Genomic DNA, 18563 nt, shown 5'->3' on the forward strand with positions numbered 1-18563 from the left:
CAGGCTGGGACCAGGCTATAGGAGACAACAGGTCTGGGACCAGGCTATAGGAGACAACAGGTCTGGGACATTATGGCCACACTGCTGATCTTAATATTTGTTTTATTTTTTAATAAATGTAACCTTTTATTTAAGTAGGAAAGTCAGTGAAGAAAAAAATTGTTACTTACAATGACAGCCTACCCCAGTCAAACCTGGACGACGCTGGGCCAATTGTGCACCGCCCTATGGGACTCCCAATCACGTCCGGTTGTGATACAGCCTGAATACTGACTGGCCAGGTCGTGACAACAGAAAGGTTCTGGTTTAGTCCCCCAAATATCTGCACTTAAGAAAGTATCATTGGAATCTTTTCTACTGTATCTTGGTCTATGCCGCTCTGACATTGCTCGCCCAAATATTTATATATTCTTAATTCCTTTACTTAAGATGTGTGTATTGTTGTGAAATTGTTAGATATTACTGCACTGTCGGAGCTAGAAACACAAGCATTTCGCTACAACCGCAATAACATCTGCCAAACACGTGTCTGTGACAAATAAAGCATGATTTGATTTTGTATTTGGTAGTTTCATGACACATCGTGCGTTGAATGCATATTATTTAAAATGGTCTAAATATTGTATTGTAACCGATTTCTGGGATAAGTCTATGCTGGATATGGACGACTGATTCTCACATTAATATGCAACCCAGAACTGTCAGGTCAGTGAATTTGAAACGGCCCCTTGCGGCTAATAGAACCCATCTATATTTTTAACTGTGTCTGATCGCTGATCACAGGATTTTGAGGTCTGCAATACCGATTGGGTTTCCTTTATCGTTAATACTAAACTTTTTAATACATTTTCACCTGAAACTGTAAATCGATCCTTATTCTTTAGAGTGAAAGTTGGTTTACTCAATTTTGATTGGGTTGATGTAAAAAATATATATAATAATTATGGTCCATTGAACCTTACAGTACTTCACAGTCCACATCATTTTTGTGGGGATCGCTTGTCTATGCCGTCGCTATGATGTGGACTGTCTGCCTCTGCTTTTGTATCCTGATCCAAGGTAAGTTTACAGATATGCTATTTAATCTATTTATATCAACACATAGTTGATGTAACCTGGTCCCAGGTCTGTTTACCTCTGTGGTTACCATACCAACCCTCATGGAACAGCGGGGGGGGGGGGGGGGGACTGTAAAAGAGACACGCAGGTACAGACACGGATACGCACACAAACCATAGGCGATGGCAAGACGGCACAAACAGGAACACATCTGGAACCAGGCTAGAATCGATCTAGACTGAATAGTGGTTATTGTCTCGTGGGAATTGTCCGTTTGAAATATTATCTTCCCTGCTGGTTTAGGTGCAGACTCAGAGGAGAGGTTGGGATTTTAGATTGTTCTGGGTACGTTAGGGAATATGGATGCAAGCAGTAGAATCAGATTTTACAAAAACATCAAAATAACCCTTATGGAACAGCGACTGTGAAGAGAGACACGCGGGTACATACACGGATACGCACACAATCGCTAGCACACTACACGCACGTACATTGAAATAACATTGTATAGTGGTATACATTTTGAATTGTAGATATGTAGTAGTGTAATAATGTTATATAATGTACTGTTTTATGTGTAATATAAGTGCCTTAATGTGTTTGGACCCCAGGAACTAATGGGGATCCATAATAAACCCCAGGAAGAGTAGCTGCTGCCTTGGCAGGAACTAATGGGGATCCATAATAAACCCCAGGAAGAGTAGCTGCTGCCTTGGCAGGAACTAATGGGGATCCATAATAAACCCCAGGAAGAGTAGCTGCTGCCTTGGCAGGAACTAATGGGGATCCATAATAAACCCCAGGAAGAGTAGCTGCTGCCTTGGCAGGAACTAATGGGGATCCATAATAAACCCCAGGAAGAGTAGCTGCTGACTTGGCAGGAACTAATGGGGATCCATAATAAACCCCAGGAAGAGTAGCTGCTGCCTTGGCAGGAACTAATGGGGATCCATAATAAACCCCAGGAAGAGTAGCTGCTGCCTTAGTAGGAACTAATGGGGATCCATAATAAACCCCAGGAAGAGTAGCTGCTGCCTTGGCAACGCCTAATGGGGATCCATAATAAACCCCAGGAAGAGTAGCTGCTGCCTTGGCAGGAACAAATGGGGATCCTTAATAAATACAAAACAGATTATTGGTTTATTTATTGGGAATAGGATGCGTTTCCATAATATATCCTCTTCCTATACAGTGCATTCTGAAAGTATTCAAGACCCCTTGACTTTTTCCACATTTTGTTACGTTACAGACTTTCCCTCATCAATCTACACACAATACCCCGTAATGAAAAAGTCAAAATAGGTTTTTAGAATTTTTTGCAAATGTATTCAAAATAAAATACAGAAATACCTTATTTACATAAGAATTCAGTCCTTTTGCTCCGAGACAGTATTGTGTCAAGGTACAGATCGGGAAGGTTACCAAAACATTTCTGCGGCATTGAAGTTCCCCAAGAACACAGTGGCCTCCATTATTCTTAAATGGAAGAAGTGACCAAGAACCAGATGGTCACTCTGACAGAGTTCCTCTGTAGAGATGGAAGAACATTCCCAAAGGACAACCATCTGCAGCACTCCACCAATCAGGCCTTTATGGTAGAGTGGCCAGACGGAAGCCGTGCCTCAGCTCTCCACCAATCAGGCCTTTATGGTAGAGTGGCCAGACGGAAGCCACTCCTCAGCTCTCCACCAATCAGGCCTTTATGGTAGAGTGGCCAGACGGAAGCCACTCCTCAGCTCTCCACCAATCAGGCCTTTATGGTAGAGTGGCCAGACGGAAGCCACTCCTCAGCTCTCCACCAATCAGGCCTTTATGGTAGAGTGGCCAGACGGAAGCCGTGCCTCAGCTCTCCACCAATCAGGCCTTTATGGTAGAGTGGCCAGACGGAAGCCGTACCTCAGCACTCCACCAATCAGGCCTTTATGGTAGAGTGGCCAGACGGAAGCCACTCCTCAGCTCTCCACCAATCAGGCCTTTATGGTAGAGTGGCCAGACGGAAGCCGTGTCTCAGCTCTCCACCAATCAGGCCTTTATGGTAGAGTGGCCAGACGGAAGCCGTGCCTCAGTAAAAGGCACATGACAGCCCGCTTGAAGTTTGCCAAAAGGCACCTAAAGGAACTTAGATTCTCTAGTCTGATGAAACCAAGATTGAACTCTTTGTCCTGAATGCCAAGCATCACGTCTGGAGGAAACCTGGCACCATCCCTACAGTGAAGCATGGTGGTGGCAGCATCATGCTGTGGGCATGTTTTTCAGGGGCAGGGAATAGTCAGGATTGAGGGAAAGATGAACGGAGCAAAGTACAGAGAGATCCTTGATGAAAACTTGCTCCAGAGGGCTCAGGGCTTCAGACTGGGGCGAAGGTTCACCTTAAAAACAGGACAATGAATCTAAGAACACAGCCAAGACAGCTCAGGAGGGTCTTTGGGACAAGTCTCTAAATGTCCTTGATTGGCCCAGCCAGATCCCAGACTTGAACCTGAACATCTCTGGAGAGACCTGAAAATAGCTGTGCAGCGACGCTCCTCATCCAATCTGACAGACTTTGAGAGGATCTGCAGAGAAGAATGGCAGAAACTCCCCAAATACAGGTGTGCCAAGCTTGTAGCTTCATACCCAAGAAGTCTCAAGGCTGTAATCGCTACCAAAGATGCTTCAACAAAGTACTGAGTAAAGGGTCTGTATGCTAATGTAAATGTGATATTTCAGTTTTTTTTTATTTTTAATAGATTTGTAAACATTTCTAAAAACGTTTACATTATTGGGTATTTTTTAAATCCATTTTAGAATAGCCTAGTGGTTAGAGCGTTGGACTAGTAACCGGAAGGTTGCAAGTTCAAATCCCCAAGCTGACAAGGTACAAATCTGTCGTTCTGCCCCTGAACAGGCAGTTAACCCACTGTTCCTAGGCCGTCATTGAAAATAAGAATTTGTTCTTAACTGACTTGCCAGGTTAAATAAAGGTTAAATGTGGAATAAGTCACCGCTCCTCATTATTGACTTTCCAAATGCCCTGTATCCTCGTTTTTTATTTTATTTGTATTTTTATTTTATTTCACCTTTATTTAACCAGGTAGGCCAGTTGAGAACACCTTTATTTAACCAGGTAGGCCAGTTGAGAACACCTTTATTTAACCAGGTAGGCTAGTAGAGAACACCTTTATTTAACCAGGTAGGCCAGTTGAGAACACCTTTATTTAACCAGGTAGGCTAGTTGAGAACACCTTTATTTAACCAGGTAGGCCAGTTGAGAACACCTTTATTTAACCAGGTAGGCTAGTTGAGAACACCTTTATTTAACCAGGTAGGCTAGTTGAGAACACCTTTATTTAACCAGGTAGGCTAGTTGAGAACACCTTTATTTAACCAGGTAGGCTAGTTGAGAACACCTTTATTTAACCAGGTAGGCTAGTTGTGAACAAGTTCTCATTTACAACTGCGACCTGGCCAAGATAAAGCAAAGCAGTGCGGCACAAACAACAACAACAGAGTTACACATGGAATAAACAAGAGTACAGTCAATAACACAATAGAGAAAGTCTATATACAGTGTGTTCAAATGGAGTGAGGAGGTAAGGCAATAAATAGGCCGTAGTAGCGATGTAATTACAGTTTAGCAAATTAACACTGAAGTGATAGATGTGCAGATGATGATGTGCAAGTAGAAATACTGGTGTTTGCAAAATAATAGAAAAGTGGGTGTTGTTATCGTGACCAGTGAGCTGAGATAAGGCGGAGCTTTACCTAGCAAAGACTTATTGATGACCTGGAGCCAGTGGGTCTGGCGACGAATATGTAGCGAGGGCCAGCCGATTAGAGCATACAAGTCGCAGTGGTGGGTAGTATATGTGGCTTTGGTGACAAAACGGATGGCACTGTGATAGACTGCATCCAGTTTGCTGAGTAAAGGGTTGGAGGCTATTTTGTAAATTACATCGCCAAAGTCGAGGATCGGTAGAATAGTCAGTTTTACGAGGGTATGTTTGGCGGCATGAGTGAAGGAGGCTTTGTTGCGAAATAGAAAGCCGATTCTAGATTTAATTTTGGATTGGAGATGTTTAATATGAGTCTGGAAGGAGAGTTTACAGTCTAGCTAGACACCTTGGTATTTGTAGTTGTCCACATATTTAAAGTCAGAACTAATATACTACTATATATAGTATATAGAACGGCAGGTAGCTTAGAGTGTTGGGCCAGTAACCTAAATGTTGCTAGTTCGAATCCCAGAGTCGGCAAGGTGAAAAATAATCTGTCGATCTGCCCTTGGGCAAGGCACTTCACACTAATTTCTCCAGGGTCGCCGTCAATAATAGCTGATCGCTAGCTCTGACCCCACTCTCCGAGGGTGTCACAGGGGGAGTCGGGATATGCAACAAAAAAAACTGATTTCCAGGTCACACCTCAGACTCGTACCGGTTACCCACTTGTATATGCAATGAAACATATTTGACCTATATCTTCACACCTCACCTTTTCACAGGGCATCTATTGTACATTACAACACATTCTGTCAATTCAGAAAGAAAACTGACACTCCAATTCAGAAAGAAAACGGACACTCCAATTCAGAAAGAAAACTGACACTTCAATTCAGAAAGAAAACTGACACTTCAATTCAGAAAGTAAACGGACACTCCAATTCAGAAAGTAAACTGACACTCCACTTCCTCATTGCTGTCTTTATTTCCAGGTGGTCTATGTGCGGAGTCCGAGGAGAGGTTGCTGAAGTGGCTACTGAGTAGAGAGCGTTACAACAAGCTGATACGACCGGCCAGTAACCAGTTTGAACCAGTTACCATCAAACTGCAGGTCTCCCTGGCACAACTGATCAGTGTGGTGGGTTGATTGGATTGGATTCTGTTGCACTTTACTGTTTTGCTTTGTTATTCTATTGTATCAGTGGGGTGACCGTTCAGTTCTTTTATTTTCATTTGAGTTTATATAGAAATTACAAAACGTCATGGAATTCATAAAAGTTTAATACATATTTAACAATATGTCTTCCCTTTGTAGCATGACAGGGAACAAATTATGATCACCAATGTCTGGCTAACACAGGTGAGAAGAACGATCATCAGTATGTAATGTGGTGTCATTATTGAACACAACATTATGGTGAAGGTGAGTGTTTTACCTCTTGCTACTACTAATAACCATCCTTCTCGCCGTAGAACTGGGTGGATTACAGGTTGTCATGGGAGCCCTCAGACTTTGATGGGATTGACAAGCTCCGCATTCCGTCCCGTCATATATGGCTCCCAGATATTGTACTGTACAACAAGTTAGTATCAAACCCTCCGGGAAAAGCATGTGCTTTAAAAAAAATGATTGTGTAGTCAATTGTGCGGTGCTGCTGGGAATTCACAGACAAAGTCAAAAGATATTCAACGCTGTTATCGCTAAAATCGCTAAACGCTAAAATCTCACTGACGTGTCCTCCCTCCAACTGTAGTGCTGATGGTATCTATGAGGTGACGGTCTTCACCAACGCCATCGTCCTGTCCAACGGCACCATCTTCTGGCTCCCACCAGCTATCTATAAGAGTGCCTGCAAGATCGAGGTCAAACACTTCCCATTCGACCAACAGAACTGCACCCTGAAGTTCCGCTCGTGGACCTATGACCACACTGAGGTAATACATGGAAATGCATTGTGCTTTATCCTTGATAATGTGGTCCTCTGTAGCTCAGTTGGTAGAGCATAGCGCTTGCAACGCCTGGATATCAAATCAAATCAAATCAAATTGTATTTGTCACATACACATGGTTAGCAGATGTTAATGTGAGTGTAGCAGGTTTGGGTTTGATTCCTGGGACCACTCGTACTTAAAATGATACAAATTTTTAGCTATATTGAATATGTCCGGATTTCTCTATTGAGGCGTAGAAATGGTACATCATGCAATGTGGTTGGAAGAAACATGGGAAAGTTATGCTGCTTTAAAAGGTGATACACATGTAGAAGAAAATGCCCTTTGAAAGATTTTGCTGAGATTTTTACCCTTCCTAGAGAGCTCTTCTTTAATTACGCCCATTCAGCATCGTTCACGCCCTCTTAAACCTTAACCCCACCCACCCACCCACACATCAAATCAAATTGTATTTGTCACATGCGCCGAATACAGTGAAATTATTACTTACAAGCCCTGAACCATCAATGCATTTTGAAGAAAATAAGTGTTAAGTAAAAATCTAAGTTTATTTGTTGCGTACACAGATTAGCAGATGTTAATGTGGCTGGGGGCAGTATTGAGTAGCTTGGATGAAAAAGGTGCCCAGAGTAAACTGCCTGCTACTCAGTCCCAGAAGCTAAGATATGCATATTATTAGTGTATTTGGATAGAAACACTCTGAAGTTTCTAAAACTGTTTGAATGATGTCTGTGAGTATAACATAACTCATATGGCAGGCAAAAACCTGAGAAAAAATCCAACCAGGAAGTGGTAAATCTGAGGTTTGTCGTTTTTCAACTCATTCTCTATTGAAGATACAGTGGGATATTGGTCCTGTTGCACTTCCTAAGGCTTCCACTAGATGTCAACAGTCTTTAGAACCTTGTTTGATGCTTCTACTGTGAAGTGGGGGCTCATAAGGGCTGTTTGAGCCAGGTGTCTGGCAGAGTGCCATGAGCTCGTGACGCTCGTTCACGTGAAAGTTAGCTCGCGTTCCATTGCTTTTCTACAGACAAAGGAATTCTCCGGTTGGAATATTATTGAAAATGTATGTTAAAAACATCCTAAAGATTGATTCTATACTTCGTTTGACATGTTTCTACGGACTGTAACGGAACTTTTTTACTTTTCGTCTGCTCGTGCGTCATGAATTTGGATTGGTGAACTGAATGCGCTAACAAAAGGAGGTATTTGGACATAAAGATGAACTTTATGGAACAAATCAAACATTTATTGTGGAACTGGGATTCCTGGGAGTGCATTCTGATGAAGATCATCAAAGGTAAGGGAATATTTATAATGCTATTTCTGACTTCTGTTGACTCCAACATGGCGGATATCTGTTTGGGTTGTTTTGGTCTCTGAGCGCCGTACTCAGATTTTTGCATGGTGGGCTTTTTCCGTAAAGTGAAAAAAAAATGAAGGGTATATTAATTCTCTCTCTATTTCAGATTTTTGTGACTCCTCTCTTTGGCTGGAAAAATGGCTGTGTTTTTCTGTGACTTGGCTCTGACCTAACGTAATCGTTTGTGGTGCTTTCACCGTAAAGCCTATTTGAAATCGGACACTGTGGTGGGATTAACAAGAAGTGTATCTTTAAAATGGTGTGAAATACTTGTATGTTGGAGGAATTTTAATTATGAGATTGCTGTTGTTTTGAATTTGGCGCCCTGCACCTTCACTGGCTGTTGTCATATCGATCCCGTTAGCGGGATCTCAGCCCAAAGAGGTTTTAAAGCAGGTGCAGCATGTGTTTCTAGCTCCAGCAGTGAATGTCTAACAGTACAAAATACTAATACACACAAAAATCCCAAGAAGAAGAAATTAAGCAAATGTACAGACCAACAAATATTGTTTACATCAACAACATGGGAATCACTACAAAACTTATTGTATGACCTCTTATATACTATATTAGGCCCGGCCTTTGTAACTTTGGTTTTCCTAGCTATGGCTACTATATTGTGTTCACTACATGCATGAGTAACGGAGTACTTGAACGGACGTCAAAGTTCGATCTTTAACCAGAGATCACATTTTTTCCCCAAATACTGTAAAACTATTTGGAGGAATGTGCATTATGGCTGCCCGAATTGGCAAGTGAAATTTTGTATTGATGGCAACGTTCATTTGTTTTTTACATGTGCATTTGTGGGGCACACAAAAAATACTATGCTGTCCTGTTTCTGCCTGCTAAATGGTAGCAGGGTGAACAGGCCAGGACTCGGCTGGCTTAGTATTTTTTGTGTGCCCCACAAATGCACATGTAAAAAACAAATGAACGTTGCCTTCAATACAAAATTTCACTTGCCAATTCGGGCAGCCATAATGCACATTCCTCCAAATAGTCTTACAGTATTTGGGGAAAAAATGTGATCTATGGCACTATGGTGTTGAAGGCTGAGCTGTAGGCAATGAACAGCATTCTTACAAACATATTGCTCTTATCCAGGTGGGATAGGGCAGTGTGCACTGCAGTGGCGACTGCTTCGTCCGTGGATCTGTTGGGGCGGTATGCAAATTGTAGTGGGTCTAGGGTGTTGGGTAAGGTGGAGGTGATATGGTCCTTAACTTGCCTCTCAAAGCACTTCATGATGACAGAAGTGAGTTCTACGGGGCAATAGTCATTTAGTTCACTTACTTTCGCTTTCTTGGGTTCAGGAACAATGGTGGACATCTTGAAGCAAGTGGGGACAACAGACTGGGATAGGGAGCGATTGAATGCCTCTTTAAATTCTCCAGTCAGCTGGTCTGCACAAGCTCTGAGGACGCGGCTTGGGATGCCGTCTGGGCCACAGTCTTGCCACGGAGATCGGGAGTACACAGTCTTCGTGAGCGACGGGGGCCCAAGTCGGCAGCTCAGTGTTTTCCTCGACACGGGGTGTCGTGTCTTTGGCTATGTCGGATTAAGTGATATGACATGCTGTTCTATAAAATCCTTTCTCTGTAATTAATATTACCTGATTGAGCTAATCATGTAAATGTAATTAACTAGAAAGTCGGGGCACCACAAAATAATATTTATAGAGCAGTTATTTTCTGAATAAACTCGTTAAAGACCTAGTAATATTTGACATCAATAGCAGTCAATAGTAATCGTCACCTTATTTCAGTCTCATCTGAAAGTTGTAAATTCTTGGTTATCTTCACAAACCCTGGCTAACAAGTTGAATCAGCAATATAAAATTGGGTTTAATTATTTATTTACTAAATACCTAACTAATCACACATAATTACATATACACAGAATGAATCATACCTTAATTACAAATTATGTCATAAAGGAAAACGTCCCTAGCGGGCGGAACAGATATGACTTTGTTACACAAAGGAAAGGGGGCTGGGTTTGAGTGAAAGAGCGGGAAGACTGAAGAACAAGGGGAGAAGCGATGTCTCTATCGGGCCGTAGGCAACTACTCTATCGTAAATATAGAATCTTATGCATTCTAAATTACCGCCCATTTGGAAAAGGAAAATGCAATAAATATACACTCTGAGCTGCGCTTCGGTAGGTTGGTGCTAGATGGAAGGCCGTGTTGCCCAACATGAAGAATGTCTCTGGTGGTAAATTGGATACGTTGTAGTAACGTCATTTTGTGGTAGACGGGATACTCTATCTGTTCTTTCCTAGCCCACGTTTGCAGCTGCTGTTGCTAACTCAACGGCTAGGAGGTATCACTTCTGTAGTGAATAAGAGTTCAAAGTTCATACCATTCGCCCTGAGCTCGTCTACTTTATTGCCCAGGGACTGAACGTTAGCAAGTAATATATTGGATGGCTTGCTCGCCACCTGCACTTGAATAGAACCAAACTTCTCCTCCGGTGTCAACGTTTTAGTGGAGCCCCCGGGATGAATAGAGCTGCCTCGGGAAGCACAAACAAAGGATCCAGGTCAGGAAGGTTGAATTTCTGGTGATCTCATGTGGTGTTAGGGGGCGCTATTTAAATTTTTGGATGAAAAACGTTCCCGTTTTAAACAAGATATTTTGTCACGAAAAGATGCTCGATTGACAGCTTTGGATAGAAAACACTCTGACGTTTCCAAAACTGCAAAGATATTGTCTGTGAGTGCAACAGAACTGATGTTGCAGGCGAAACCCAGATAAAAATCCAACCAGGAAGTGCCGCATTTTTTGAAACCGCCTCATGCCAATGACTCCTTATATGGCTGTGAATGAGCTACGAATGAGCTTACGTTTTCTACGTATTCCCCAAGGTGTCTACAGCATTGTGACGTCTTTTTGCGCATTTCCGTTGAAGAATAGCCGTAAGGGACCATATTTAGCAAGTGGTCACATGGTGTCTCCCGCAGAAAATCTTGCATAAAATACTGAGGTAACCATTTTTCCAATCACTTCTTATGAGAAACCCATTGCCTCGACGGATATATTATCGAATATATATGTGAAAAACACCTTGAGGATTGATCCTAAACAACGTTTGCCGTGTTTCTGTCGATATTATGGCGCTAATTTGGAAAAAAGTTTGGCGTTGTAGTGGTAGCATTTTCCGGTCGATTTCTCAGCCAAGCATGATGAACAAACGGGAGCGATTTCGCCTACAAAAATAATATTTTTGGAAAAAAGGAACATTTGCTATCTAACTGGGAGTCTCCTGAGTGAAAACATCCGAAGTTCTTCAAAGGTAAATGATTTAATTTGGTTTCTTTTCTTATTTTCGAGAAAATGTTGCCTGCTGCCAGCAGAGCCTAGCATAGCATTATGCCATGATAAACTTACACAAATGCTTGTCTAGCATTGGCTGTAACGCATATTTTGAAAATCTGAGATGAAAGTGTGATTAACAAAAGGCTAAGCTTGTGGTTTAATATATTTCATTTGCGATTTTCATGAATAGGAAAAGTTTCTAGGGGTATTTATGTCCGCTGTGTTATGCTAATTCGTTTGAGGCTATGATTACGCTCCCGGATCCGGGATTGCTAGTCGCAAGAAGTGTTCTTTTCGGTTGTACGAAATAATACTAGAAATGTTCACTGTAAGAAATAACACAAAAAAAGCTAACTACTGGAAACCTGGCTTGGAGCTAGAAACAGAGCGAATGTATCTGTTGGCGCCATCTTGTACAGCGCCAACATGTAAACACATGCGATTCAGCATGGCATTGTCCTCCAGAGTCTCTCTACTTATCCCAGCTAAATCCAGGGCAGCAATGTTTTTGAGAGCTGTAGCAACACTTTGCAGTTGTCCAAAGCTATAACTTTACCTCAAGTCTGCGGTAGCAAAGATTTTCTATGTACTGACCAGCGAAGCTCCCATTGTGTTATAGACTGAAGCCTGTGACATGACAGACCAATCAGGACTATCTTGGCATGTCCAACCATTCTATTATCTCAGCCAATCCCGACTAAACAGGAAGGATCCTTTACTTCTCACTGTATAGCTCAATGCTTCTCTTTGGCTGAACTAGTCTCATCAGTTTATTTATTCATATTTGCAGGTCCAACAAGTTTATAATTAAGGCGTATGAATGTTCACATGTTCAAGAAGGCATTTCTGCCAATTTTCTTTGTTTTTTCAGACGACCCTACTGCGAAGTAGGAACTGTCGTCAAATGCCTTAGATCATGTAACCTGTTACGTGTGTGTATTGTTTCAGACGATGTATTTTAATTGTCAAATCTAAATCCAATCAAATCAGGTGGATCTGGTCCTCAGGACAGGTGTGGCCAGTATGGATGACTTCACGCCCAGTGGAGAGTGGGACATCTTGGCTTTACCCGGGAGACGTACTTTCTCCAGCTCAGAGCCCATCTACGTGGATGTGACCTACGACTTCCTGATCAAAAGGAATGAATATATAGTGTCATTTTTTAAATCTTATTCTTCGACTGTTTACAATATATTAGTTTTGTTACTTTTTCTAGTCCTTATCATAAGATGTTATTATTTTTTACAATCGAGGGCCACTTTGGAAATACTTGTTTTTATTAATGCTTTCATGTGCTGTCATCTGGAATCATAGGCTACACAACTTGTATTATTTGTACCTCAGATAAGATTCAATTAAATTCTGCTCAATTCAATTTATTTCCAGGAAGCCGTTGTTCTACACCATAAATCTGATTATCCCCTGTGTCCTCATCACCTCTCTGGCTGTGTTGGTCTTCTACCTGCCCAGTGACTGTGGAGAGAAGATCAGTCTGTGTGTCTCTGTACTGTTGGCCCTCACTGTGTTCCTGTTGCTGATATCTAAGATCGTACCGCCAACCTCGCTGGACGTGCCCCTGATTGGTAAGCTCTGTGCCAGGGCCAGTATTAACAAAGGGTTAAGGATTTAGTAGGAGTGCTGATCTGGAATCAGTTTGACCTTTTTTTAGATCATAATGAATAAGATTATATTGCCAGTGGGGACCTGATCCTGGATCAGCACTTCTGCTTTGTGCACACAGGTCCTGATATTCACCAAGGTGCTGGTGACCTTCTCCATCACCATTATGTGATGGCTCATGCATAAGCTTAGTGTTAAGTAGGGCTGCAACAATAGTACTTAATTATTTATTTTTTTATCCAACTTATCTGAGAAAATATTATTTGACTGTTGAATGTACAGTGTAAATTAAAAGAAAGGTCAAGTTCAACATTTTTATTAGGAAAAACAATGACATTTTTAAATGAGATGCTTCTTCACACTCTTTTCTCTGATCTGCTAGGTAAATACCTGATGTTCACCATGGTTCTCGTAACCTTCTCCATCGTCACCAGTGTGTGTGTTCTGAACGTCCATCACCGTTCCCCCAGCACACACACCATGCCCCACTGGGTTAAAGTTTTGTTCCTGGACTGGCTGCCTGCCCTGCTGTGCATGAGGCACCCCCAGAACAACTCGGCCAGACAGCGGCTCCGTCAGAGGAGGCAGCAGTCGGTCCAGAAGACCAAGGAGGCTAGCCCAGGGATGGACCCTGGCGTGGCCTCCTCTCCTTCCTCTTCGCCATTCCTCCTATCTCCTGGGTCCTACTACCTCAGAAAAAGGTAATTATACTATTTCTATCATGCACCATTATTATTATTATTATTTATTTTTCTTTTGTTTTATTGTGGTCAGGTGATCACCAGAAGATGTAATCAACAGATTATGAATTTACTGTAAAAAAAAAAAACCTGTAACAGATGGTTCCCTTGACATGTAAAGAAAATGTATAATTTATTCATTGAAATTAATTAATTCATTCAGGAGTGTGAGGACACAAGAGGGGTTTCTGCCCACGGAGAAACTGTCTGGTCGCCCGTGGTGTGGCAGCTCCAGCTCTGACTTCAGTCACAGTCCTGACCTACAGGAAGCTGTGGACGGGGTGCGATACGTCGCTGACTACATGATTAGAGACGACGACAACAAGACTGTGAGTCAATCTGGTCTTATTTGAATTGCTGTTTTTGTTTGCTGCAAAAATTGGTTTATCGTATCTATCACATCAGAAATGCAGAAAATCAGAACACAATAAGATGGTAGGTTGGAAAAGCTACTTTTCTGTCCAATATAAAAACTGAAATCTGTCTGGAAGGACCATTTTTCTTCTGTCCAGCTGGAGATTGAACTTCAAAGCTCTTCAGTCTTTTGTTTTTATGTGTGTATGTGTCGTAATGTTTTTGGACCCCAGGAAAGAGTAGCTGCTGCCTTGGCAACGCCTAATGGGGATCCATAATAAACCCCAGGAAAGAGTAGCTGCTGCCTTGGCAACGCCTAATGTGGATCCATAATAAACCCCAGGAAGAGTAGCTGCTGCCTTGGCAACGCCTAATGGGGATCCATAATAAACCCCAGGAAAGAGTAGCTGCTGCCTTGGCAACGCCTAATGTGGATCCATAATAAACCCCAGGAAGAGTAGCTGCTGCCTTGGCAACGCCTAATGGGGATCCATAATAAACTCCAGGAAAGAGTAGCTGCTGCCTTGGCAACGCCTAATGGAGATCCATAATAAACCCCAGGAAAGAGTAGCTGCTGCCTTGGCAGGAACTAATGGGGATCCATAATAAACCCCAGGAAAGAGTAGCTGCTGCCTTGGCAGGAACTAATGGGGATCCATAATAAACCCCAGGAAAGAGTAGCTGCTGCCTTGGCAACGCCTAATGGGGATCCCTAATAAATACAAAATACCTGTGGGCGGAGCTACAGCTCTGATATTAAACTTTCTTCTGCAGCATTTTGTACAGTTGATCATCCTCTCTCTTTTTTCACTTGTTCTGCAATGAATGGATGGATGTGTGAATGAATGGATGGATGTGTGAAAGAGTGAGTGGGTGGGTGGGTGGGTGGGTGGGTGGGTGGATGGATGGGTGTGTGAGTGGATGTGTAAGTGGGTGGATGGATGTGGGTGTGTAAGTGGATGTGTAAGTGGGTGGATGGATGTGGGTGGGTGAGTGGATGTGTGAATGGATGTGGGTGGGTGGGTGGATGAATGTGGATGGATGTGGGTGGGTGGATGGATGTGGGTGTGTGAGTGGATGTGTGAATGGATGTGGGTGGATGGATGTGGGTGGTGGGTGGATGGATGGATGTGGGTGGATGGATGTGGGTGGATGGGTGGATGGATGGATGTGGGTGGATGGATGTGGGTGGGTGGGTGAGTGGATGTGTGAATGGATGTGGGTGGGTGGGTGGATGGATGGATGTGGGAGGATGTGGGTGGGTGGGTGGATGTGTGAATGGATGTGGGTGTGTGGATGGATGGATGTGTGGGTGATCATGCTGCTTTACTCCCCCAGACATTTGAGTCTCTTCTCTAGACCGTTCTCTCTCTCCTTTTCTGACCCTGTGTTCTCCAGGTGATTGAGGACTGGAAGTACGTGGCGATGGTATTGGATCGTCTGTTCCTGTGGATCTTTGCAGTAGGCTGTATAGCCGGTACTCTTGGGATCTTCCTCCAACCTTTCTTCCAGCATCAGACCATTCCCATCCGGAATCTCAGCAGCCCCACCTCATCAAGGGACGTCATCTTGAAGGATTCCGTTGTTTAAAAATATATATATAATCCATGTAAAACAAAATGTTTAGCTTTAAAAGCGGAACCCCACCACATGAAATGATCTGAAGGACTTTACTGTCAACTGGCTAATGCCGCTACTATTCTTAGCAACAATTTATTACAATAATGATGAAACAAATGATCCGGGATTCCTGCCGTCGTTATACGGGGGGAGTCAGTAGCTCAAGGAAAAGGTGTTTATGTTAGACAGAGCAGTGTCTGACTGCTGTCGGCTGAGGAAGATGCTTTGAATTGACTGTGTTCGGTAAAGAGATGTTTTGTGATGATGGATAGACTTTAATTAACAACATGGTTAACATTATGCATGTCCCCTAAACTAGAAATGAACAACATGGTAACATCATGCATGTCCCCTAAACTAGAAATTAACAACATGGTAAAATTATGCATGTCCCTTAAACTAGAAATGAACAACATGGTAACATCATGCATGTCCCCTAAACTAGAAATGAACAACATGGTAAAATGTTGAATGTCCCCTAAACTAGAAATGAACAACATGGTAACATTATGCATGTCCCTTAAACTAGAAATGAACAACATGGTAACATCATGCATGTCCCTTAAACTAGAAATTAACAACATGGTAACATCATGCATGTCCCCTAAACTAGAAATGAACAACATGGTAACATCATGCATGTCCCCTAAACTAGAAATTAACAACATGGTAACATCATGCATGTCCCTTAAACTAGAAATGAACAACATGGTAACATTATGCATGTCCCCTAAACTAGAAATGAACAACATGGTAACATCATGCATGTCCCCTAAACTAGAAATGAACAACATGGTAACATCATGCATGTCCCTTAAACTAGAAATGAACAACATGGTAACATCATGCATGTCCCTTAAACTAGAAATGAACAACATGGTAACAGCATGCATGTCCCTTAAACTAGAAATGAACAACATGGTAACAGCATGCATGTCCCTTAAACTAGAAATGAACAACATGGTAACAGCATGCATGTCCCTTAAACTAGAAATGAACAACATGGTAACAGCATGCATGTCCCTTAAACTAGAAATGAACAACATGGTAACATCATGCATGTCCCTTAAACTAGAAATGAACAACATGGTAACAGCATGCATGTCCCTTAAACTAGAAATGAACAACATGGTAACAGCATGCATGTCCCTTAAACTAGAAATGAACAACATGGTAACAGCATGCATGTCCCTTAAACTAGAAATGAACAACATGGTAACAGCATGCATGTCCCTTAAACTAGAAATGAACAACATGGTAACAGCATGCATGTCCCCTAAACTGAATGTCACAAACTGAGAAAATATATGAAGTGTGCTGCCACCCTCTGCCAATGTTATGAATTTAAAGTGATGTCGTAAAGTAGGCTACTCAACAACACGCTGAATGGATGATTGGTTTGAACATTCGCAGGTTCTTATCATGAGGCGTGTTGTGATCTCTCAAGTTTTAATCCTCTGTGCTCATTTGCCTTGTGGTGACAATATTACATCATCGCAGGTCAAATTTAACTAATGTGCTGCCTGTGTTTATGAAAGAGTGGCGTGGGGGAGGGGGGGGGGGCTTTATTCATCGCACTTTTCGAGGTCTATCTAATGAAACATAACCTAATGTGAAGGTCTACATATTCATCTCATACTCATACAGTCCCAATTCATTTTATGACATGAGTGGTCTGCGTAGCCTGGAGAAATCCAGTCTGTTTGTGCTAACATTCCACTCCTTGTCATGCCAAACAATGACACAAGAGTACAAGGAGTAGAATGTTAGCACAAAAAAAAAGGTGATGGATTTCAGGCTATGTCCTGTGTGATTTATCAAACAATTTCTTAGGATGTATGAGCAGTAGGAGTTGATACATAGCTTAGTTCCAGAGCGGTTGGTGTTGCCATGACAACGCCGATGGTGATTGTCAAACCAAACTAACAGACTTGACAAGACGGCACTGTTACGAAACCAACGACTAGCCTGCTGATATTGTTGCACTCGCTTTGTCTAGGGGTCACGTCTAGCCTCACGTCCACCAAACCAACCAGCAGCCTCACGTCCACCAAACCAATCAGCAGTCTCACGTCCACCAAACCAACCATCAGCCTCACATCCACCAAACCAATCAGCAGCCTCACGTCCACCAAACCAACCAACAGCCCCACGTCCACCAAACCAACCAGCAACCTCAAGTCCACCAAACCAACCAACAGCCTCATGTCCACCAAACCAACCAACAGCCTCACGTCCACCAAACCAACCAACAGCCTCACGTCCACCAAACCAATCAGCAGTCTCACGTCCACCAAACCAACCATCAGCCTCACATCCACCAAACCAATCAGCAGTCTCACGTCCACCAAACCAATCAGCAGCCTCACATCCACCAAACCAACCAACAGCCTCATGTCCACCAAACCAACCAACAGCCTCACGTCCACCAAACCAACCAGCAGCCTCAAGCTCTCCAAGCTGACACTCTGACTGATCAGCGTCATTGGCGGCACCAAATGTGCTTATCAAGTCTTGGCTTAGCACCAAGACTCGTTTGCTGCCACCTGGGGATGGAGTGTGCAAGAGTATCCTGGGTTGTGTGTGTGTGTGTGTGTGTGTGTGTGTGTGTGTGTGTGTGTGTGTGTGTGTGTGTGTGTGTGTGTGTGTGTGTGTGTGTGTGTGTGTGTGTGTGTGTGTGTGTGTGTGTGTGTGTGTGTGTGTGTGTGTGTGTGTGTGTGTGTGTGTGTGTGTGTGTGTGTGTGTGTGTGTGTGTGTGTGTGTGTGTGTGTGTGTGTGTGTGTCCTAACATTGACCTTCCCCCCCATTTCATAACAGTAACAACAGATCTG

General features: G+C 42.8%; 1 protein-coding gene across 1 annotated transcript; it reads left to right on the forward strand.

Moving 5' to 3' along the window:
• Positions 1-1016: 1016 nt before the first annotated feature.
• Positions 1017-18204, forward strand: LOC110521230 (neuronal acetylcholine receptor subunit beta-4-like). The gene is made up of 11 exons (XM_090233404.1): positions 1017-1059; positions 5750-5895; positions 6073-6117; positions 6231-6340; positions 6512-6692; positions 12389-12476; positions 12748-12981; positions 13401-13719; positions 13922-14087; positions 15511-15589; positions 17732-18204. The coding sequence occupies exons 1-11, from the start codon at positions 1017-1019 to the stop codon at positions 18202-18204; spliced, it is 1884 nt and encodes a 627-aa protein (XP_090089530.1).
• The last annotated feature ends 359 nt before the right edge of the window (positions 18205-18563 follow it).

Source organism: Oncorhynchus mykiss, chromosome 4 (genome assembly GCF_057628025.1).
Source record: "Oncorhynchus mykiss isolate SJ-2025 chromosome 4, ASM5762802v1, whole genome shotgun sequence".
Lineage (NCBI taxonomy): Eukaryota > Metazoa > Chordata > Actinopteri > Salmoniformes > Salmonidae > Oncorhynchus > Oncorhynchus mykiss.